Raw genomic sequence first — 22,764 nt, forward strand, 5'->3', positions numbered from 1 at the left:
GTTGAGTGTTCAAAGTAATTTTGTTGGCATAAAACAGTAGAAGAGCAGTGAAGTAACGTTTTGAAAGTAATAAACGTAATCGAGACATCTACAAAAATGGAATAAAAATAATTGTAGTCCATTTACTTACTTTACATTTTAAACTTCTCATATTTTTTTTCGATGTTTTTTACATTCCAGAAATCAGAATGTTGAATGAAGTGGTCTTAAATGAGAAGAGCATCTCGCCATATTATTTGGAGTACCTCAAGGTATAATACTGGGGACCTTACTTTTTGTCATTGTCATTAACGATTTTGTTGATATAATTAACTTCCATTTCAATTGCATTTTTTGACTAATGATTTAAATATATATTATTTCATAAATTCTAGGGCAGATTCTCTGAAAATACAAGACAATTTGGACAAAACACATAGCTGCAACCTTAAAAAAAATTATAGTTTAATTTAGAAAAGTAGATGATTTAGAATATTAGAATTTAAAAGGCAGAAATGACATAAAAATTCTGTTTCTACTTTTTTAATTATTTCCTTTTCTTTATATTGGCGTATGGAAACATTATATGGAACGAAAATTCTTAAAATTTGTTGGTTTCTATCCAGCTGTTAACGCATGTCATGAGGTTTTATTAATGAGACATAAAACTGTAATTATAGAACAAGAAGAGGAATGTGTTTGATAATGTTTCCATTTCAAATTATTAATAGTTGTCTTCATTACACTTCTATTTTTAATTCAAATTATGTATGCAACCAGACATACTTTCTACCATCTATTAACCTCAAATATCAACTTAACCTTTGCTTATAATTTATGTAATAATTATTAACATTTTGCGCCAATTAAGATATATTTGACTGTAACGTAAGTTAAATAAAAAAAAAAAACAGTATTTCAATAGTTAGTAAAGGTTAGTAAAAATAGTTTAATAATGGTCGGTATAAAATGCTATCCTTTTCCTTCCTATATCTCAATAACCAGACATGGGACATAGAAAACTTTTGTAGGAGACCGATTTTAAAATTTGTGAAAGCAAGTTGAAAAAACTAACTTGGGGTATCAAAGACCCAGTATCGCGAAGACGAAAAACTCGTACGAAGATTCGCGTACTCAGAAAATGTTGTCTATGAGGGAAACGCCTACAATATTCTACTGCAGCGGCATTCGCGTTTTGTAAACATTCTCCATATAAAACCACCATTACCGCATATTCAAAATTCGCAAAATTAGCCATTACGACCGATTCGCGCAACAATCCGAAATAAACTGCGGGTTGTATTGCATTCTACATACTTACTAAATATCCCCTCTCTATATGTATAAGGTGATCTCCAAATTTGCGGGAAAGCAATGCGGAAGAAGCGATTAACAATGGTAGATTTGAATATTTTATTATTCTTTATATAGTTCTGATGTGGCAACGCTGTTTCACTTCAATGTTCGAACACAAAGGTCCGCCGGCAGAAAATATGAAGGTGCCGAATTAGCGGAAGTTAAGAGATTATCGTTTAAAAGTTCCAGAATTTTTTTTTTCGTTTTTTTGTCTTTATTAGGCCTTCCGAGTACATGGTTAAAATTAATGACATTTTGACTGAATCACCCTGTATAAATAGTCTTGACTGTTAGATGGTGTAACTTAAATCCATAACAGACGGCTGGAGTAGTTTATATTGAGACAAATACCAAACGAACAGAAATTCATAACACCAGAATTTATTGTCCGTTGGGTAAACACATTTTCTCTAGCCAAATCATGAGAGAGATTGAAAATTAGCTCAGTAACCTTCATTTTCCTCTATAAAACGCACTAGCTTTGGATAACACAGCAATTGCAGTTTGTTTTGAAAAAAAATGTCGAAGATCCCAACAGTTAAATTCAACAACGGTCAAACCTCCCATATTTTTGGTTTAGGAACTTGGAGAGTAAGTATCTATTGTCTATTTTTACGACAGGTACGAGATTTATTAACAACACGCGTCAGTGCTATGTCAACAAAAATAAACAGTGTTTTCTGCCAATATACAGAATATACTGAACTCGAGTATTGCATAAGACGCTATTAATATAAAATACAGAACTTGTAGAGGTTAGTACTACTAGAACACCAATTGTGCTGTTCAAAGAGCTTTCATTATTTACCTATATTTAATTTTGGTAATTATTATAGTGTCTCTTTTCTTTTACAAGACATATAATTAGAGATATGAACATGTTTCATTTTTTTATGTTTTGAATAAAATATTAATTTTTGCATCATTTCATATTTCAACCGCCATTTCCACCTCTATCGCCTAAAGAAAATTTCTATACCTTTCTCACTCGTTTGTCGTCTGTCTGATGCTGATGTGCCAAAATAAGGTTACTAAGTACTGCAAATTTACTTTGCTTACCCATTACACAAGTCGTGTGATGTGAAATAAAAAAATAATGTAAAGTATAATCCAACGTAACTAATTTGGAATTATAAAACAAATATGAACTTTTCTTTAATTAATCGTCTTTTCATTTATTTCTGTAACTAGTCAATAACACGAAATCCCTAATCGCGACCTTGCGTGAGTCCCAATCCTCGTCTATTTTTACGTCTTTCGCCCACCCCACGACCAGTCCGGCCCTGAACGTAGGTCCGTTTCTATCGGTAGCCGTTTGTAAATAGTCACCAAGTGCGTGAAGCAGGTTTCAGTTAATTCAGTTGTTTCTGTCCACTTCCTAGTTCCTGTCACGAGTGTCACGGTTACAGAAAAATGTCCAAAGTGCCTACGGTGAAATTCAACAACGGCCAGACATTCCCTCTCTTCGGTTTGGGAACGTGGAAAGTAAGTCTTTATTATCTTCGTAATTACATTTCTCATATTCGGAGGATTTTTGTGCCAAAAAGAAATCGATAACGCTTTTAGCCGTGCCAGAAAATTAAGGATGATGTTTTCAATAGATACAAAAGTATCATATAAATATTTTACATTATGTTAACCTTTCGAAAAATCGGTAAATAAAGATAAAGATACAGTTGATATTTGTTATTTATTAATTATTGTTCTTATTGACATATCTGTCAGTTTATAGAATAGATATACGGATCAACATTTTTGTGGTTTTCCAATGTTGGGTTTCCTGGTTTCTTTTTATAATGAACTTTTCATTTATTTGTTAATCGCGGTTTTGTCTGAATCATTTAGACACAATTTTTGTTTTTCTAGCATCGACAATGACAGTTCAAAAGCTATACGCAGGAAGCGATATTAAGTAATTTTTTTTTTTTGTCATGAGAGGATAGAAATTTAAATAAAAAATACCTACTAGGTACCATTAGTCATACCATCATTTTTACTGAAGAAATTCAAATTCAACAGATTAATGCCTGATCATCTAAAAGTTATTTACAGAGAACCAAATTTACTCAAAAAATTGTATGAAATTTCTTCGTTTTCCAGGAAGATTGGACGTGCAATAAAAGTAGTAACTATACAGGGTCGGAAAGTCCCCATGGTTCATCGGCCGATACGTGAGAGTGATAAAGTAAGTCATAGACATCCGTGCGATAGAGAAAGATGGCTATAATGAAGGCGTTTAATAGTCACCGCCCATTCCTTCCACAAATAAGAAGTGGATCTTATTTGTGGAAGGGCGAAATGGGCGGTGACTATTAGACGCCTTCATTATAGCCATCTTTCTCTATCGCACGGATTTCTATGTCTTTCTATATCGCTCTCACGTAACGGCCGATGAACCATGGGGACTTTCCGACCCTGTATAATAACCACTTGAAAGTTCTTCTACTAGTGTTTTGTAGTTTTGTTGTACCTTTGATGAGGCCCAAAAATTGTTTACATTTGCAATACAAACCCAATCCACTACTTTTTGGTTAAGTATTTGTTTAAAGCAAGGATCGCTAAAGAGTTGGTATTTGAGGTTCAATAAAAAGGTATTTTTTTAGTTCTGTGTCTATTAATTGTGGAAAGACAGTTTTTAGGTACTTGAAATCCTAATTTAGTGTGCAAGTGAGGGAGAAGGACTGTCTGTGGTTCGACAAGGGAGGCACATCTTATATTAGAAATGCCCGGCGCAAAAAGTTATCTAAGGCGATGTTGCCACATTTTTCAAAATTTCCCTAAATATAGGGAGAATCATATTTGTGATTCTTAGCGTCTTAATTGAGGAATCAAGCTATTATTTAAAAAAAATCTCAAAATACGTGTAAATGCTTTTATAACATGAGGAAAAATATTAGACAGCATATAGAAAAACATAGTTTTAGATGCAAATAATATGTAACTGGATTCTATAACGAAGTGGGCGGCTAAATTTTGCAAACAGTTGCATTTTATTCTTTACGTTGTTATTTTGCAGTCCAAACCTGGAGAAGTTGGCCAAGCAGTGAAAGATGCCATCGACATCGGCTACCGTCACATCGATTGCGCCCACATCTACGGAAACGAGGCAGAAATCGGAGCGGCCCTTAAAGAAAAAATAACGGATGGTACCGTGAAGAGGGAAGACCTCTTCATAACCAGCAAACTGTGGAATACCATGCATAGGCCGGACTTGGTGGAACCGGCTATAAGGACGACTTTGACCAATCTGGGGTTAGACTATCTTGATTTGTATCTCGTCCACTGGCCTTTCGCTTTGAAGGTAATGTAACTTAAATTGCAAAAAGGACAGTTATATTCAAAATATTTTATGTTCGATACAAGTAACTCATACTGAACTTGTTGGAAATCTTCCATACAGAACAATTTTGCGCCCCCTCGTGCAAAAAAGAAAATTCTGGATTTATATTTGCTGTTAGAATTGGTATAATTGTTATATAATATAATCGGCGATGCCTGTTGCCTTTTCAAACCAATAGTATGAAACTGAGCAGAGAGCAAAACTACAATGGAAAATAAATTTGTAAAAGCATATTGCTTTGTATGACTTTGCGTTTGCGATATATATTTTTTTGAGCGCCGAACATAAAAAACATTTCGATTATTTTTAAAAATCAATATTTTATTACAAAATTAATTTGTTTTCAAAAATTATTTTTGCTGTTTTAAAAAACGTGCATTATAAAAAAATTTATTAATACACTTAGGTACTATTCTAACAGATTTAAAATAAGTTTTATAATGATTTCAAGTATGTGTTACTATTTTGTTAAAGCACTGTGTTTAGTTTGTGATTCTCAATATCAGTGACCTTTGACGTTGACCTAGTTCGTCAAATTGTCGATTGTAATAAAATGAACATAATTTATATAACACAGTGTTGTTTTATTGAGCTTAATTTTATAGTAAAATTTAAAATGGTATTTAGTGAAGAAATGTCTTGTGTAGGGTAACTTACAAAGATATTTATTTCAGTGTTCAGTTTAATGACGGTACAATGTGTTTATGTGTCTTCATTGATAAATTTCTGTGATATAGAAAAAATTTATACGAACAGAAAAAAGTTAATATTTGACAACAGTATATGCTGCAGCTCCCAGTGAGGTAAGCTCTCGCAGTTAGCGCGCATTTGTTTGCAGTTGCATTCGCCTGCCCAGCAAAGGGTACAAAGATTACAAAAAAAAAAGGATTAAAAGACACCAAATTTGTTTAAATTTTTTTCTATGCAATTTAATAGGGATGTTATGTGGAAATTTTTTTTATTTATCAATAGTCCATTATCCATATCTGTTATCGACTTTATAATTAACTATTCTAGACAAAGAAAAAACTTTGTTGAATCGATTCCACGCAATGCCCATCTTCCCACAATAATGGGAAAATAGAGTTAAAATCAATACGCATTGAATTATTCTCAATTACTACAATTTTATATTTTATCATCATTTTAATTTTCGATTTCTTTTTCAGGAAGAAGGTGAACTGTTCCCTGTCGACGCCGACGGAAAAACCGCGTACAGCGACATCGACTATCTCGACACCTGGAAAGCTATGGAGGAGGTCCAAAAGAAGGGACTTACAAAATCCATCGGCGTATCCAACTTCAACAAAAGACAACTGGAACGACTTCTAGCGAAGTGCACAATTCCACCAGCAACAAATCAGGTAAGTACGACGGATTTTCCAAAGTTGAATAAGAACTAATAACATTTGTTACAGATTGAGGTGCACCCGTACCTCAACCAAAAGAAACTCATAGAGTATTGCACGTCCAAGAACATCGTCATCACTGCGTACAGCCCCCTGGGTTCGCCAGATAGGCCTTGGGCTAAACCAGATGACCCTTTGCTCTTGGAGGACCCGAAAATCAAGGCGATTGGGGAAAAGTACGGTAAAACTCCCGCGCAAGTCGTCCTGAAGTACCAGGTCCAAAGGGGGTGTATTACCATTCCCAAATCCGTGAACAAGGGCAGGATCCAACAAAACTTTAATATATGGGACTTTGAACTGAGTGAGGAAGACGTGGCGCTTTTGGACACCTTTGACTGCAATGGTAGAATCTGCCCATATACCGAGTAAGTACCGATAATGGATTATCAAATGAAACATCCAACATATTTGATGTTGAACAGTTTTTGAACTTATTGAAAGTGTGTATTGGGATTGCATAAGTTCATTACACAATTAGTTGTCACACATTATGTCAAAGTTGGTTTAATTGAATTTATAAGCTAACTATTGTTTAATTGAAGTCTTCGCACTTTGTGCAGAAATTGTAAAAATTATTTGTAAAAGAAAATGGAGTGTCACTTGGAATTCTGGTCTTTCCGACATATCCTTCTATTTCAGTAGAGGAGTTAAGTGGTCATGTACCTTTAAAACTATTTGTACCGACGTAAAAACGGCTTTAAAGAAAGTACAGTACGAAAATTTGCTAGTTTGAAAGAGGGCATGAACGACTCTTCAGGTTCAGAAAGACCGATTGACTTTGATGAAGTCTTTGATGCATGATGATCCACAATCAACCCGGGAATTGGCCAGTATGATGGACTGGACCATTCGACCATATTACGAGATTTGTATTACATGGGCAAAGTAACATTTTTGTAACAGATTGTTACCGGTGACGAAATACGGTGCCTTTACGTCAATGCCATGACCAAAAAAGAATGGCTTAGCTCTAAAACAGGAAGGCAACTCCTCCAGCAAAAGCTGTTTCCCATCAGCGTACGCTAATGTGCATCTGGTGGGACAAAAAAGTGTAGTTAACTATGAATCACTTCCGATATATGTAACTATCACTGTTGAGGCTTATTGATAATAGCTTCGATATATTGGGACCGCAATTCAGAAAAAACGACTGTTAAGATAACATCAGATGATTTTGGAGCACAATAAGGTTCGCCCTTAAAGCGCTAACATCGCAAAAGTGGTTAATTATTCTGAATATGTCCTTGATTAGTACTTGAATTTTATGTATTTTCTATTTATTAAAATGAAACAAATTTGTAATTAAATTAAAACGACTCAAAGTTATGCATCAATCCAGTATAAGGAAAAGACAAGATTTTTTAGTTCAATATTTAGAAAATTGTCACGATAAAAAACATACGGATATTAATTAATTATAGCTTGGAAGAATTAATATTGAATAGGTTGATTAAATGGTAGCTATCTCGAAAATGCATTTCTGGTAACATAACTCTAAGGAGATTCTATTGCATTTATGACAATAATTATTCTATGAAAAGAGACTATTATTAATCGTATTTTTTTCTTTTTTTTGTAGTGCTCTTACACACAAGGACCATCCTTTCGCAAATGATGAATATTGAGATGTTTCTTTATTTATTTATATTAATTTTAAGTCATTTTGAGATTTATATTTTTCATAGTGCTAGCACAAGCACGTATAATGTATATGTTCATTACACATTAAAAGTTACATAAAATATTAAGTAGTTTTAGTTTTTAGTTCATTTTTAAAAAATGTTTGTTTTTTAACACTTAACATTAAAATACAAGATTTTACAATTCACAAAAATGTACTAATGATAAGTCTTATTTAAAATATTGCAAAGTACCATAGTTACAAATCTGTGTTACTTAATCAAACATCCGGTGTGCCGCAAGGTTCGACATTTGGTCCAGTGCTTTGTACTCTTTTTATTAACGATATCGCCCAAGATCTTAATGTTCACTTCTTGCTGTATGCTATCGACATAGACCTATAAATATTAACTCCGAATATTTTAAATAGCTATGTACCTATTTAATAAGTCAGAATTTTGTTATTATAAAGATCTCAGAGTTACTTTTGGCCATATACAGGGTGTTTGTAAATAATTTTGTTTTAAAATTAAAAAAAAAGTGCGAAATAGTTTAGGGAGTGTTTACCGAAGTTATTTTGTGAAAAATATATATAAACGTAGGTAGAAATCGTTTCAGATATACAGAGTGTTTAAATTTTATTTTTTTATTTTTTTTTTAATTATTTCAGAGTTTTAAAGATATTGACTCGAAATTTGAAACACGCTTTGGAGGGATAAATGAACATTTTTTGGGGTGATCCGAATATGTCTACTTGCACCAGTGGCGTTCGAATGCCACAACTTTTTTAATAAAAAAATGGTACGCCACTGACTTTTTCCCGTTTTGATATTTTTTTAGAAATCCGCCATCAATTCTGAATGAAATTGGTCTCTTCATTTTTTTTTCGTAGGATGCGCCGTTTTTCAGGAAAAAATAAAACATATTTTATTGTAGATTTTGTTAATCTTTTATTTAAGGGTCTCTTTTAATAAAGCGTGAGTACAGTAAAAATGCAATTCAGAATTGAAAATAAAAAGTTGATATAAATGGATAAAAAATTATTCGATTTCGAAATACAGGACGTTCAAAACTCTTTGAAATAATTAATAAAAATAAATAAAAAAGGTACAGACAAGTTTTTTTAAATCGATAAGTTTCATATTGCATGGAATTTATCCCAATAGAAGATTTGTACAAGTTCGATTATTTAAAATATTTGAGATGACATTTAAACAAGTACCTCTACAGAATTGGTATAATTTGCCGCGAGATACGAAGACGAGGATTCTATATAAATCCTCTGTCACTGTGCTTGCTTATTGTGAAACAATAAAACCAGGGGGCATCATTTTTGCCACAGCAGGATATCGGAAAGACTCCAGCAAAGTTAATGCTTGCTTTCAAACTTAGAAAAGGCACGTTTTAGAAACCCATTCAAGCGGCATGCACAATGGGTCATAAAACCTAAGTGTAGTTAGTAACAGCGCTGCGTTTCTCGAGAACTGCAACAACGGCAAATATTTAGTTTCATCGAAATAAAGTTCAATGAATTAGAACATTAAATCAGAAACAGCGTCATTAGAAAGTTTTGGCGGCGAGCGTATCAGTGACTCGATTAAAAAAAAATGTCCGATTGTTTTCCGATTTTTCCTAACTTCATTGCTCACTGTTTTGTTGCAAAATATAAACTTGCCCTAACAGTTGAAAATTACTGAAATTCTCGGGATTGATATACAAAAAAAAAAAAAAAACGGAAGAGGTTAGAGAAATTGCCTACAATTATGTATGTGTGCCATTTTCTATTTCCATTTGTTGAAAATAAAATAAATATTAATCAAGTAACTCCTTGCACCAAAAGCAGTTATTTATTAAAAAAATATGTGGCAGAAATACTCGATCAAATAAAAAGGGTAAGTTAGAGAAGTGTTTATTAAAGCTTACTTTGTTTTTTTTTTCAAAATTAAGTGTCAAAAGTATAAATAAAGTATAAATATAAAGAATAAATAAAATGTATGTGAGTTTATACAAAACTCCTACTGAATGTCATAAGAAATAAGGGAGTGCCTTGCTCTACTTTTTTAAACCTTGTACATTAATAAATATCTAAATTCAAATAGAGTCAGAATATAAGTTAATTTTTAAATTGAATGAATAAACGTCTCAGAAGTACCTTAAAAAAATTATCAGAAACATCAATGTCGCTTCAAACTTATTTCTGATTAACCTCGTATGTTCTTATCTTCGATGTATCTGGGAGATGGCTCATTACATAAACCTTTGAGACCTCTAGTTTATACTTACATCAACAATTTCAATTAATTGAAGCGATATCATTTGTACAGTACTTAAAACTTATCTGAAAAAGCGAAATATACGCAAATCAAATAATTTAATCTATACGCTATTTATAAATGCGGCCTTCAAAATGAAAATGTGTACGACTAGAGCACACGCTTCTGTTATGAATTGACTAGCAACCAGACAAATACCGCTTAGATAAAATGGTTCGGGTACCGACGATCAAATTCAACAACGGCTTCAGTTTTCCCGTTATCGGGCTGGGAACATGGAAGGTAAGTGCCTTTATTAATTCTAATAATTTTGTAAATAATTACGTAAACGGTTCAACAATTTGCTGAATGCGGCAAACCCGCTGTTCCGCTTTATTGCTGGTTTGTTGACAATTGCATAACGTTATTTACTCGATTAGGTTTTATGTAATTCAATTTGTTTTGTCAAGTATTTTATAACATGGGTTTAATTGCATGCCTGGGTAATTATGTTACTACCATTTTAGGTAATTTATAACCTAAAAATGTAGGTGGGTTCAGATTTGTCAGGACCGGATTAGGTGAAAGTGTTTGCCTCCATTAGATTTTGTATGAGGCCTGTTTCATCAAAATTTCATTAGTCCAATCAAAATAATTTGATCAATTTCCTAAATTATTTTGAATAAGCTAATTTCAGCAATTTAGTAAAATAACAAATAAAAGTTTAAGAAAGGTTCCAAAATGTATCACTTTATTTTTTCGAACAATGTTTTGTTTTCACCCATCTTTCATTTAATTGAAAATAAAAAAAATTAACGAAAAGTAGAGCCTGACATGGGGCTAAGAAGGAAATAGATAATATTGGGTGACTTTTTCAATTGTCATTAACAGTTATAATAATGTAAAGATGTATCAGTTCCTAAGTATATTTGTTTGACAGATAATGTGGACATTTTTTTTTTGCTCCCACTATAGTAAATAGACTATTAATAGTTTTTAAGGAGTTAAGTGGTTTTTTACTGTAGAAGTGGGAGTTGCTATAGACAACGGGAGGTAAGTGAGGGAATTTACCTCCCTAGGGAAAAAAGCGATTTTGAGCTATAAATGCATATTTTATGAACCAATAAATAGAAATATTTGATGAACATTACATTTTAATAAATCATTATATTTATAGTAATTGTACAGTTATTATATTTAGTAACATTTATAAAATCTGGATAATTATTCCCCTCGCATTTACTAATTGTCACATTTTTCTCAAAATGATTTGACCGCTCCATTTCAGCCACCGGAAGCTCAATATTATCTGACTGATTTATTAAAACAGCATGATGCGACGCACTACTAGAACCTGGAGTTGAAGTGTCATTGTAAAGAATCCTGTTGGCTATTTCATTTTTGTTACTTAAACTGTCAGCAACATAACTTTCTGCAATTGTGACTGATTTCCACCCACCATGTCTTAACTGCTAATACATCAACTCCTGTATTAGCCAGTAACGTTGCCGATGTTCTTCGGAATGAATGATCTGTATGTTTCAGGATGTTCTAGTTTTAAAAACTGTGTAATCTTATTAGGAATCATAGAAAGGGTACTCTTGCCGACTAGTTGGTTGTAACATCTACCTTCTTGATAGCACATAAAAAAGCGTGAAATTCCCAATCTAATCTTGATATATTTCTTGAGAATTTCTAGTTGAGAAACAGAACCCAGTCGAGAAGTAATTGTAAACGTACATGACATACCATTTTTAGAATCTGGAATTGTAACTACAATAATGTCATCGAATTCTTTTAAATGGGCGTTGTCCAAACTAAGTTTGATAACTCATCAGAACGGCGAGCTCCTGCAATGCCTAAGACGGTCACTCACTATCTTCATTAGCAAATATGTGTTATCTGGTGCCTGAACGAACAACTCTTGTAAAAACGTTTGAATTTTTAGGTTTATAGCTGTCATTCTTGCGTTTCAAAAATGCTCTCAGCTTGGGGTATTTTGATATATCCACGTTCTCCTTTATGAAAATAGTTGACTTAATCATTGAGTATTCACTCCACAAACTCGCCGGTGACTTTAAAGTTCTTGACTTCTCCATGAAATATGCCAGCAGTGACATCACCAGTATTTTTGTTCTGGCACCATCGTTTGAAATTTCTATATGCTCGTACGCACTTTCGACTTCTCAGCAATAAAAATTCGCAAGCAGTATTTGCTGCACTTTCTATTTGAAAATCACTCATTTAGAAATATTAATCCAAAACCAGCAAAAGTGCAACTTTTATGTAGCTTTGTAGCCCAGTCATTATGGACTTGAAAGAGCCTGTTTCGGGAAAAAAATACTATTAGAAGTTTCTCTGCGGAATATTGTTCGGAAACCTGTTATAAATAAAATATCAAAAAATCAACTCGAGGCTAGTTGGGAAACTTTGTTTTAACAGTGGTCAAAGTTATGGAAAAGTGGTTTCTTGACTCACGTAAAAAAGCTATTATTCATAGCGAAAAAAAGTTTATACAAAAAAGGTAGGTATTAAATAAGCCTATAAAATGAAAAAAGTCCGATTAAATTCCGATAATTTGTTTATGCACAAGAGCTCAAAAATGGTCGAAAATTGCCGTTTTTTTCAATTGCTAATAATTAATGCAATTTTCATCGCAGACACTTGTAATTCAGGATTTTTGAGGCTTTTTACACCCTTAATAAGTGGTAAAAATTTCAGCTCGAAAGCTTCATTGGTTTGGCGTTGGCGGAATTTGTTATCTAAGAAGATGCTATTTTCAATTCATTTTTCCCAAGCTCACAGGCGTTGTAGGGTTTCGATCATTAGTTGTTTTTGTACCTAAATAGTTGTATTGACATATGCATTTACTGAGAATTTAGTTTTTCAAATTTAATTTGTTTAAAAATGACTGAAAAAATGTTAATATTTATTAAATTGTTAAGATAGGTAATTATTATAAAATAAAATAGTAACCTCTTTACTTTAGTTTTCTTCGAATTTTAAAAAAAAATCGTAAGTTGATTAGAAGCTGAGATAATTTTTTTATTTATTTAATCGCAGTGACTTTGGAGAGAGTATACATTAAGAGCTATATTTTCATGTCCTACATTAACATTAAGGTGACTTCAACTATTTAATTTCGAAAAAGAAGATAACGGCGATGCATTCTATTACTTGGTCTAGCGAACGAGTGGGGAAGGCGAGGCTTAGCATGCGCGCTTAACGATGTAATAAATATTAACTTTTTTTCAAAGTCATTTTTAAACAAATTAAATTTGAAAAATTAAATTATCAGTAAATGCATATGTCAATACAACTATTTAGGTACAAAAACAACTAATGATCGAAACCCTACAACGCCTGTGAGCTTGGGAAAAATGAATTGAAAATAGCATCTTCTTAGATAACAAATTCCGCCAACGCCAAGCTAATGAAGTTTTTGGGCTGAAATTTTTACCACTTATTAAGGGTGCAAAAAGCTTCAAAAATCCTGAATTACAAGTGTCTGCGATGAAAATTGCATTAATTATTAGCAATTGAAAAAAGCGGACAATTTCGACCATTTTTGAGCTCTTGCGCATAAACAAATTATCGGAATTTAATCGGACTTGTCTTATTTTACAGATTTATTTAATACCTACCTTTTTTGTATAAACCTTTTTTTCTCTATGAATAACAGTTTTTTTACGCCAGTCGAAAAACTACTTTTCCATAATTTTGACCATTGTTTTAACAAAGTTTCCCAACTAGTCTCGAGTTGATTTTTTGATATTTTGTTTATAACACGTTTCTGAACAATATTCCGCAGAGAAACTTCTAATAGTATTTTTTTCCCGAAAAAAAGCTATAATGATTGGCCTATTGTTTATAAACACCTTTGAAACGACAACATCCAAACAACCAAGGCGAATTTGCAAGATTTCGAATGATGTCAAAATGAATTCAAAAAATAAAACCTAATCTTTATCTCATGAACCATAAAGACCTGTGGGAGCAGATAAAATGTTATACACCACGCAGCAGTTAAGTATGATTTACCAGTCTCGAACTCTATTGCCAGCCCTCGCTCCGGTCGGGCGCAAAATCGTCCTCGACTGGTAAATAATACTTACCTCCTTTATGGTGTAAATAACTATTGTCTTTGTAGGGAAGGAAAAAAAATGTGTTAAACAAAATACAGAGAAATACGGTTAGAATATTCAAAATACGATGGTTTTTCAAGTTATGCCATGGCCTTCGTCACCGTCAATTACAAATTTACAGTGCACTTCCTTACACTTAGCTTGCAATCTTTGACCTAACCTTGTTGTTTTCGAGCCAGGCTCTGTGGGGGCGGCCTCCTATGCTCGCTCCTATTAGTTCTTATTATTGGTTCCGCAACTGCCTAGAGCCAACAATAAGAACCAATATATACATCAGTGCGGGTCTAAGGGTTCCAATAGCGGGTCCTTTCCCACAGAGCCTAACCCGAGAACAACAAGGTCGGGTCAAAGATTCCTAGCTAAAGCATAATAACCAGAAAAACCATGGTACATTAAATACCTACCACCCGGGTCATAAAAGCTTTAAAACCACGGCTGGAATATATTTAATTTCAACTAATATTTTCTAATCGCTCCAAAATATTTACTGAAATAAGAAAAATGAACTGTTTAAATATGCACGGGAAGTGGAGTGTGCTAGTGCACCTGCAAAAAAACATAGGGGAATTCGGAAATTCTGGAATTCCGTATATACAGGATGTCCCAAGAATAACTGCCAAAAATTTAACCCTGCATTTAAGTCGTTAAGAGCAACAACTTTTGTCTAAAATTTTTTCCACAAACCTTATAGTTTTTCAGATATACATATTTTCTAAATTTCAAATTTTTATTATTACCCGCCATTGTAGCTTAAGTCGAAACGCTTATTTGAATAATAAACAAAAAAATAACTATACAACAGGAAAAATTTGTTGCTTTTGACAAACGTTTTTAAACGTTTTATATAACAACTTGGATTTAGCGCAATTTCGTCCTTATTATTATTTGTATTGTTATAATGGTAAGCAAGTAATAACAATAATATTTAATTTGCTCAAGTTGCAATACTCTGTTATTTTATCAAAAACCAATTTGTGAAACTATTGACTGTTGGCAGACGAAAAGCCGATCCAAAAGGTTATCTTGTCCAATTTTTTAGATATAGGTTAGTAGACTGAAATATTTGGTTAATTTATCTCAAATAAATATTCCACATAAAAACTTCACCTTGAACTAACGAAGCAATTTATCATTTGAAATCATTTGTAATTCTAAGAAAATATTAAATAATTTTGTTGTAAAAGTGAACTAATTGGTATTAATATGAATGTTGTAATCATTTTTTTTTATTCGATTATTGATAATTTCTTAAGTGGCGCCCTAGGGTCAAATTATATCTCAGTTGTTTATCAGCATCAATTTGTAATATTCAAATAAGCAAATTTTTTGTTTACAATTAAAATAAAGCAAAAAACCTTTAATTCATGGTACCCTAAACCAAATTACTTCTTAGTAGCCTAAATATTTTAAATTTTTTGTAGTCACAACCAGGTCAAGTGACCCAAGCAGTCAGGGACGCGATCGACTGTGGTTACCGCCACATTGATTGTGCCCATTACTACCAGAATGAGGGGGAAGTGGGACAGGCAATCAAGGAAAAAATCGCAGAAGGCGTTGTCAAAAGAGATGACCTCTTCATCACTAGCAAACTGTGGGCTACCTATATGAGACCAGATTTAGTGGAACCCACACTTAGGTTGTCTTTGAAAAATCTGGGATTGGACTACTTGGACCTGTACCTTGTCCATTGGCCATGCGCTCTTAAGGTAAGGTGTTTCATGACAATTTTGAAGTTGTAACACTAAGAACTCCAATGATAATGATTATTGTACTATCAAAAATTTTCCTTTATTAGGTTTTTAGATTTGAAACTATTCATTCTTTTTTAATGTTTGTATCTAGGAAGGAGATAATCTTATGCCATTTGGACCCGATGGTGTAAGAGCTATCTTCAGCGATGTTGACTACCTCGACACATGGAAAGCCTTTGAACAAGTCAACAAGAAGGGACTGGCCAAATCCATTGGTGTTTCCAATTTCAACAAAAGGCAGCTGGAAAGGCTTCTGCAGAACTCAACCATAGTACCAGTAACAAACCAGGTAAGGCCATTGATTATTTTGAAAGTTGTTCTTAAACAATCATTCCGATTTATATTAAAAATCTTGTCTTCAGATTATAGTTTGATTAGAATCAAGCTGTTCAAATCACTGAAAAACAGATTGATGTAAAATCAAGGCTAAATTTATTAAACGTCTTTCATTATCTTGTTTAAAATATTAATGTTTATCTGCTACTTCAAAAATCTTTTACAGCATATTTCGAACAAATTCTTATCTTGAACATTTTTGTAAGAAATTTTCCTATTGCAAAATGATTAAAAACGACCTAATGCAACTGTATATTGCAATGCTTTTAAATAAACAACAGTATTTTCCTAGAATTCCAACCTAATCCTTTCAAATTTTAAGCTTACGAATACATGCAAAAAGACGTAGCGATAGTCTACCTATATACTAATCCACTGTTAAATATTTACCATTATAATAATCATATATTAGTATTTCTTCCATCTTTGTTTTTAATGATCCTCTTTTAGATTGAGTGTCATCCTTATCTCAACCAAAAGAAACTAACCGCCTTCTGCAAATCGAAAGGCATCACGGTGACAGCTTATAGCCCTCTTGGATCCCCCGACAGACCCTGGGCGAAACCGGACGACCCTGTCCTCACACAAGACCCAAAAGTTTTAGCAATAGCGAAAAAATACAATAAGACCCCCGCCCAAGTGATTCTTAGGTACTTGGTTCAAATTGGTGTGGTGCCAATTCCAAAATCCGTCACGAAATCGCGTATCCAAGAGAATGTCAACATCTTTGACTTTGAACTGGCTGCTGAAGATGTCGCTGTCATCGACACCTTCGATTGCAATGGAAGGGTTTGCGAATTTGTGGAGTAAGTACTTTATTATCTTCATTTTCATATTTTTCGCATTAAACGTATTGATTATAGAATTATTTCGATTTACAACAATTGACACTCTTAGTTTGAAAAACAAAAGCACGAAATTTTAATTTACTATACGTACAAATACTTTTATTTATCGTGACATATTTGATATCTTATTCTTCGGAATACTTTCTTCAAATTACAGTGATTGCTTGCTTATCTGATAAAGAAAAAACGATTTTTTTTACAGTACGTAAGTTGTTTATAATAAGACATTCCGATAAATCATAAATAACGATATAAATAAGTAATTAAACAACAGATTTGAAGTACTGTTGAAAACATGAAGGATAAATATTGCCCCACGTTGGGCGCCAGATAGCCGTTAAATGTTTTTGCGATTCAAAATAAAATGAAACCGATAGTAATGTTTTATCTCTTTTCCAGAGCCATTGGCCACAAACACCATCCCTTCGAGAACGACGAATATTGAGAGCCTCCACCCTCCTCCTACTAAAATTTTATACACACACTTCCTGTGAAATTAAAAAATACGCTGTATTAAACTTTATTTTTATTAAATCGGTTGTAATTATATTACAAAGATTTTCTTTACAACCATATATTACAAAGTTACAAATAAATATATTTATCATAAAAAAAAGTAAAATCATTCATCACAATCATCACATTCAGGTATCGTGGGGGGTATACAAATGGGGCCGTTCTGGGGATTGACGGGGGGACATTCCGGAGAACCGGAAATATGCGCGAGATTCTCTAGAGATCTAGTCGGCTGCGCGCGCGCATCCTCGAATTCTTCCTCTTCCGCGGAGGCTTCCTCGAGGTGCTTCTCCAGGCTCATCAGTCTCATTTGGAAGTAACGTTTCTCCTCATTAATGCACGCCAGGTCTTTCTCTTGCTCGGCTATGATCTGTTTCAGATCGGCTATCGTGGTCAAGTCTTCCTGTCTCGACTCTCTTCTTTCGTAACGTTGCCTTACTTCCTCAAATCTGAAAGAAGAGGTCTCATTGACAATTTTAAGGGAAATTAATTCGTTTTATAGCTTTTCTTCCCGACAATTTGGCTCACTTTCTTAAGCTAGTGTTTTTAGGGAAAGAAAACCATATCCAGTGCCAAAATAGTAGGAGCACGATTTTTACTTTTTATTATGATAAAATAATGTCGTGTATTCTCGGCATGGATATTGTAATGTGCAGTTCATTTCGCATGGTGTTCCGATATGATCGTGTACAAAAAGAAAGACTCCTGAAGCTACATGATTTGACTTTTTGAAATCTCGTCCTATCTCAGTTGCCAGCTGAAGCGTGACAGTTCGTGTCATAAGCGTGTCAATGTGAAATACTTGCTAGTATCTTCATATTTTAGTTATTCGAATAAGTGATGTTAAAAAATGGAATTCTGTGCGGGTATCAGTGGCCAATTTGTTTATTTAAAGACGAAGATTTACCTGGATTGTCGCCAAAAGTTTGACTATGCATTTAAAAGAAAATACAAAATATATTAATAGAAAAGACGGAAATAATAGAATATAGGTACGTCAAAGAGAAAATTTAGAAAAAATAATAGTGACATATGAAAGAAATGAAAGACATGCGGTCTGCGAAATTCGACTAGACTTGTCATTCTACAAATAACAATTTTTGGAACCCTCTAAAATGATACGCCCCTGGAATCGCATTCTCCCGCCCGCCGTACCCTTCGCTCGAATCTACATGTTTTACCAACGAGTCACTGCCTACTATTTGGCACTGGCGTATAGACACTCATTCACTTACAATTTGGTCAAACACAAGCACTTCTTCTGCAAGTGGTCGATGGTCTCCTGAGCCTGCTTCTGAGAACTCATGTATTTCAGTCTGAAAACCTCCCGTTCATTTTCCTGCTCCTCTTGGAGCTTGGTTATGGTATCCTGTAGACCTCTGAGTTCATGGGAAAGGAACAAAGAATTAGGGTCACACAGTAAGGCGATCAAGGGGATTAAAATGCACAGTTTTGTGTAAAAATTGTAAAAAAATAGCAAGCGCGAGGAATAATCTCGATAAGACTCTTTTGGTTCCTGAAAAATTTTCCAGTTGAAAACACCAAGGCTCTCCAAAAACGGGGTATCCGTGACAGTCATTAACATTAAGGCAAAATTATTGTTCCATCTGCGATTTTGCACCGAAATAATTCACTTACATCCATCGAGAATGTCAAAAATCAGAACCCACTTGTTGTGACGTCACAAATTCTCTTCATAGGCCTGATATCGCGCAATTGCTCACATCCTCTATGTTTTCAAAGACAAAAACTGACCGGATTATCAGTTTTGAAAGCTAGAACTTGGAGAAGCTTTTTAATGTTTGTAAACTGGATTCGATTGTACCAAAAAAGTCTTAACAGTCGTGTGGTTGGAGCAAGCGCAAAAACGTTCAAAGGCGCAGTCTAAATGCACAATCTATTAAATGCGAGCGGGTTGCTGAACACACTTCAGGAAATGCACGAAAAATCGGGTGGACCATCTAAGGTCCTTGATTAATTATTACAAGGACAGCTAGTAACATGAAGGTTACAGTTTGCAGAATTGAATTGGAAATGATCCAAGTGAGAATGGGAAAGACCAGTATAAGTAAGGAGGAGAGCGGAGGAAGGTCTTTGGGCTCTTTAGTACATCTAGATGGGAAAAATAATAATAACAACGAATTAGTCGGTACGATGGTGTGCGAGAGGAATAGAAGTAGCGGATTGTGTAGATTTGATGATTCATTTATTAGTAACATTAGTTGAACGTGTCAATTTTGATATTAATCCACTATTTCTACAGTTATTACAACATAAAACGGTAACTGCTCTCATGATTGAAGAACTTGTAGAAGAAGAGAAAAAATATTATTTTGTTTAGTTAATTTTCAATTCATTTAAAGATCTTTAATGAAAGATAATTTTTAAAGAGAAAAATTAACATTTTCTCTTCTTCAAAGTTCGTGCTATTTAGATGAAACTTCAACTTATTTTAGCAATTTCACCAAATCCAATTAAATCTAAAATGAATTATACCATAAGGTATTTTACTATTCATTTTTCTTAAGAGTTCAATCTTTACACAATTTTTATATGTAAATGCTATTATTTCATTTCAAAACTACCTACTCAAAAGTTAATTATTTCTTCTAGAAACGAAATTAAAAATAAAATTCTCGCTGCGAAACTCGAACATCAACATCTACTGTCAGCAAAATTCATGACAATCACAAAATATCCCCTACCTTATTTTATGGTCCGCATCTTTCCTAGTCTTGGCTAAATCAACAGCGTTCTGCGCTATCTCCTGATTCAGCACCTGGACCCCACCTTCCAGAGTGTCTACGTTGTTCTGAAGATCATCTATGGTCGATTCCTTACTCTGCAGCTCGTTCTTCAAACTGTCTATGGTCTTCAGCAGCTCGATCTCTCGCACGCTGTGAGACTTCTGCTGCATGTAGAACTGCTCCTCCAGCGTCTTGTACTTCGTCACGTATTCCTCTTCTAGGAGCTCGATGGCCTCGCCCTTTTGCTGGATGAGGTTCTCCCACTGGGCATCTAAAATCCATTCGCCGCAATGAAAACTACCTGGAGCTTCACCTGAAGGATCTATCCTTACCTAATTCCGTTCTGTGTTGTTGGATCAGGGTCTCTATTTTCTGCTGAGACTCCTTCTCCATCTGTTCCTTGACCAGCTCTACCGTGGCCCGGAGGGTACTGACTTGGTTTTGCCAGTAAACCTCCGCTTCCTTCAGCTTCTTCTCGTTCTCTTCATTGATTCGTTCTGAGGAGGAATGCGAGAAAAATTTAATCATTTGTCGCAACATGAGACGGTTAGATAAACATTTTTTGATGCTGAGTTTGCGACAATCGTGCAACTTGTGTTGTAAAAATAGAAAAGTCGGGTTGGGTTAATTTTGGAACGAAGTTGGGAAACAAAGTGACGGGGCGCGAGAAGACGTAAAATAAACAACGCTGCAATTTTTAGCCAAAGGTATGGAATAATTTACGAATTATAAAAATAATTGAGGATTCCAAAGACGTCTGAAAGCTTTTTAAATACGCAGTTTTTTAAAGACTTACCCAACTCTGATTCGTGATCTGTTATCACTTTTTCGTACTTATTGTGATGGGACATGTCAATTTTGTCCATCAGTCGTCTGAGTTCCATAATATCCCTGTCTGTGTTTGTTTGCTGACTTACGAGTTCTTCTCTGTAATATTCGTCTTTCTCCACTAGGGATTTTTTTAGCGAAGCCACCTAAAAATTAAATAGATACAGTGCCAAAATAGTTGGCAGTAGAATGGTAAATAAGTCAAACCACAATTTTCACTACTTCTTAATCCGAGAACATGATTAAAAATTAAAAATGCATTAAAATTGTAATGTGCCGTTCATTTCGCATAGTGTTCCGATATGCTCAATTGCTCAGCTTGCACGCGCACTTGGGACGTTATATCTTGTACAAAAAGCGAGAGGACCGAAGTCGTATGATTTGAGTTCTTAAAACCATACAACAGTTTCCACCCGAAGTGTGTCAGTGCGTGTCATAAGCGTACAAAGGGGAGAATTTATTTCACATTTTACTTATTCCAATCTGAAATCAAGATAGTCGTAAGGGACTAAATTTAAATCAGTGAGTTAACGAAAAGGCGAAAGACGTGACACGAAAAAATTGAAATTGGCAATGAGTTAAATAGGCGATCCGTACAAACTACCAGCATTAAATACTGATAGAGTGTCGTACATTGTGTAACAAAAGTCGGGACGCGTAGTAATTTATTTGTTAGTTCTCGGAACGGATGGACCAAAAAGTAAAATATTTCAGTAAACACTAATTTTATCGAAAAGTTAAGTCTTCAAGTAGGTGGCGTCGCCACAAAGCCGTCCTTCGGAGAAGGCTTCATGAAGTTTAACAGTATTTTTGAACAAGTTCACTTAGACTGTCGGGGCCATGTGTTGAGCATCTGGTATAAAGAGAAAAATTGATATTTCAAATAACGCGCGAAATGCATTCCAAAGAACGTAGGAATTCCAAGAATAAGTTGTTACAAAAATAATAATAGATCAAATAGCTGGTTTTTAGGCGGATTTTCCAAGATATAAGAAAAGATTAAATAAGATTGACTAATCCGTCCCGTATTGCTACACGGAGTCACTAGAGGAAGGCTAGGGTTACTTGTAAGTCCAGTTAGTCACATAATTATTTATGTAAATGTAAATTCTGTCCATTAGATAACTATTAACATGGCATAGATATGCCACAGCGTCCCGATATTCAGGGTTCCCGCCAGTAAGATAAGAACATAAACGTCTGCACCCAAGAAATGGGCGTGTCCAGGCGAGGTGTCGAATTCAGGAGAGATCTCCGAAAGAACAGGCAGTTCTTCCTTGGGTTCCACATTGAGCAGTCTACTTAGTTTTAGAGTCTCGGGTTAATTAAATAATGGTTATCTATTCCACATTTTGCTATGGATCGCGCATTCCCTGAATCTCGGTACTCTGTCGCGTGTCAATAAATTAATAATGTTGTTCGAGCCCGTTGTGTCGTTATTTTGTTTGTCTGTTTTGTTTTTATTGTTATTAAAACTCTTCCTGGGAGTTTTGGTGATACTTTCTTGTTCTTTCATCTTAAGTGTCACCCCATACAACCAACCACTGGATTACCTTGTACATGAGCGACATACGGTAAGTGTCTGGTCTTAATTCTCTGAACGTACAACATTTCTCAGTTCTCACGTATTAATTAAA

General features: G+C 34.2%; 3 protein-coding genes across 7 annotated transcripts in view; 2 read left to right on the top strand and 1 right to left on the bottom strand.

The window, feature by feature from the left end:
- Positions 1-1,804: 1,804 nt before the first annotated feature.
- On the top strand, positions 1,805-7,828 carry LOC108903801 (aldose reductase-like). Of its 2 annotated transcripts, none has more exons than XM_018706110.1 (5): positions 1,805-1,926; positions 4,352-4,636; positions 5,845-6,039; positions 6,094-6,449; positions 7,664-7,828. In XM_018706110.1, exons 1-5 carry the CDS (start codon positions 1,855-1,857, stop codon positions 7,707-7,709), a joined length of 954 nt encoding a protein of 317 aa, XP_018561626.1. In that variant the 5' UTR covers positions 1,805-1,854; the 3' UTR covers positions 7,710-7,828. The 2 variants fall into 2 exon arrangements, with proteins under 2 accessions (XP_018561626.1, XP_018561618.1); XM_018706102.1 differs by lacking the exon at positions 1,805-1,926 and adding an exon at positions 2,624-2,820.
- Positions 7,829-10,102: 2,274 nt separating this feature from the next.
- On the top strand, positions 10,103-17,570 carry LOC108903791 (aldose reductase). The gene is made up of 5 exons (XM_018706091.1): positions 10,103-10,259; positions 15,523-15,807; positions 15,944-16,141; positions 16,639-16,994; positions 17,436-17,570. The coding sequence occupies exons 1-5, from the start codon at positions 10,188-10,190 to the stop codon at positions 17,479-17,481; spliced, it is 957 nt and encodes a 318-aa protein (XP_018561607.1). The 5' UTR covers positions 10,103-10,187; the 3' UTR covers positions 17,482-17,570.
- Positions 17,546-22,764, bottom strand: part of LOC108903763 (protein FAM184A) — a 31,786-nt gene continuing 26,567 nt past the window's right edge. For 2 of the 4 annotated variants that reach the window (XM_018706080.2, XM_018706055.2), the window contains exons 6-10: positions 21,096-21,273; positions 20,632-20,796; positions 20,258-20,570; positions 18,788-18,931; positions 17,546-18,001 (exon numbers count right to left, since the gene is read on the bottom strand). In XM_018706080.2, coding sequence (XP_018561596.1) covers positions 17,659-18,001; positions 18,788-18,931; positions 20,258-20,570; positions 20,632-20,796; positions 21,096-21,273 — 1,143 coding nt within the window. In that variant the 3' untranslated portion in view covers positions 17,546-17,658. Of the gene's footprint in view, positions 18,002-18,787; positions 18,932-19,035; positions 19,665-20,257; positions 20,571-20,631; positions 20,797-21,095; positions 21,274-22,764 lie in introns of those variants that run through there. The other 2 variants (XM_018706064.2, XM_018706072.1) reach the window with 2 other exon arrangements.

The sequence above is a fragment of the Anoplophora glabripennis genome, unplaced genomic scaffold (assembly GCF_000390285.2).
Source record: "Anoplophora glabripennis isolate ALB-LARVAE unplaced genomic scaffold, Agla_2.0 scaffold10, whole genome shotgun sequence".
In the NCBI taxonomy this organism is placed as follows: domain Eukaryota; kingdom Metazoa; phylum Arthropoda; class Insecta; order Coleoptera; family Cerambycidae; genus Anoplophora; species Anoplophora glabripennis.

Coding starts and splice junctions, on each gene's coding strand:
- LOC108903801 (XM_018706110.1), top strand. CDS start 1,855: ATGTCGAAGATCCCAACAGTTAAATTCAACAACGGTCAAACCTCCCAT. Junction 4,637..5,844: donor ACTGGCCTTTCGCTTTGAAG/GTAATGTAACTT, acceptor TTTCTTTTTCAG/GAAGAAGGTGAACTGTTCCC. Junction 6,450..7,663: donor AGAATCTGCCCATATACCGA/GTAAGTACCGAT, acceptor TTTTTTTTGTAG/TGCTCTTACACACAAGGACC.
- LOC108903791 (XM_018706091.1), top strand. CDS start 10,188: ATGGTTCGGGTACCGACGATCAAATTCAACAACGGCTTCAGTTTTCCC. Junction 16,142..16,638: donor TAGTACCAGTAACAAACCAG/GTAAGGCCATTG, acceptor ATCCTCTTTTAG/ATTGAGTGTCATCCTTATCT. Junction 16,995..17,435: donor AGGGTTTGCGAATTTGTGGA/GTAAGTACTTTA, acceptor TCTCTTTTCCAG/AGCCATTGGCCACAAACACC.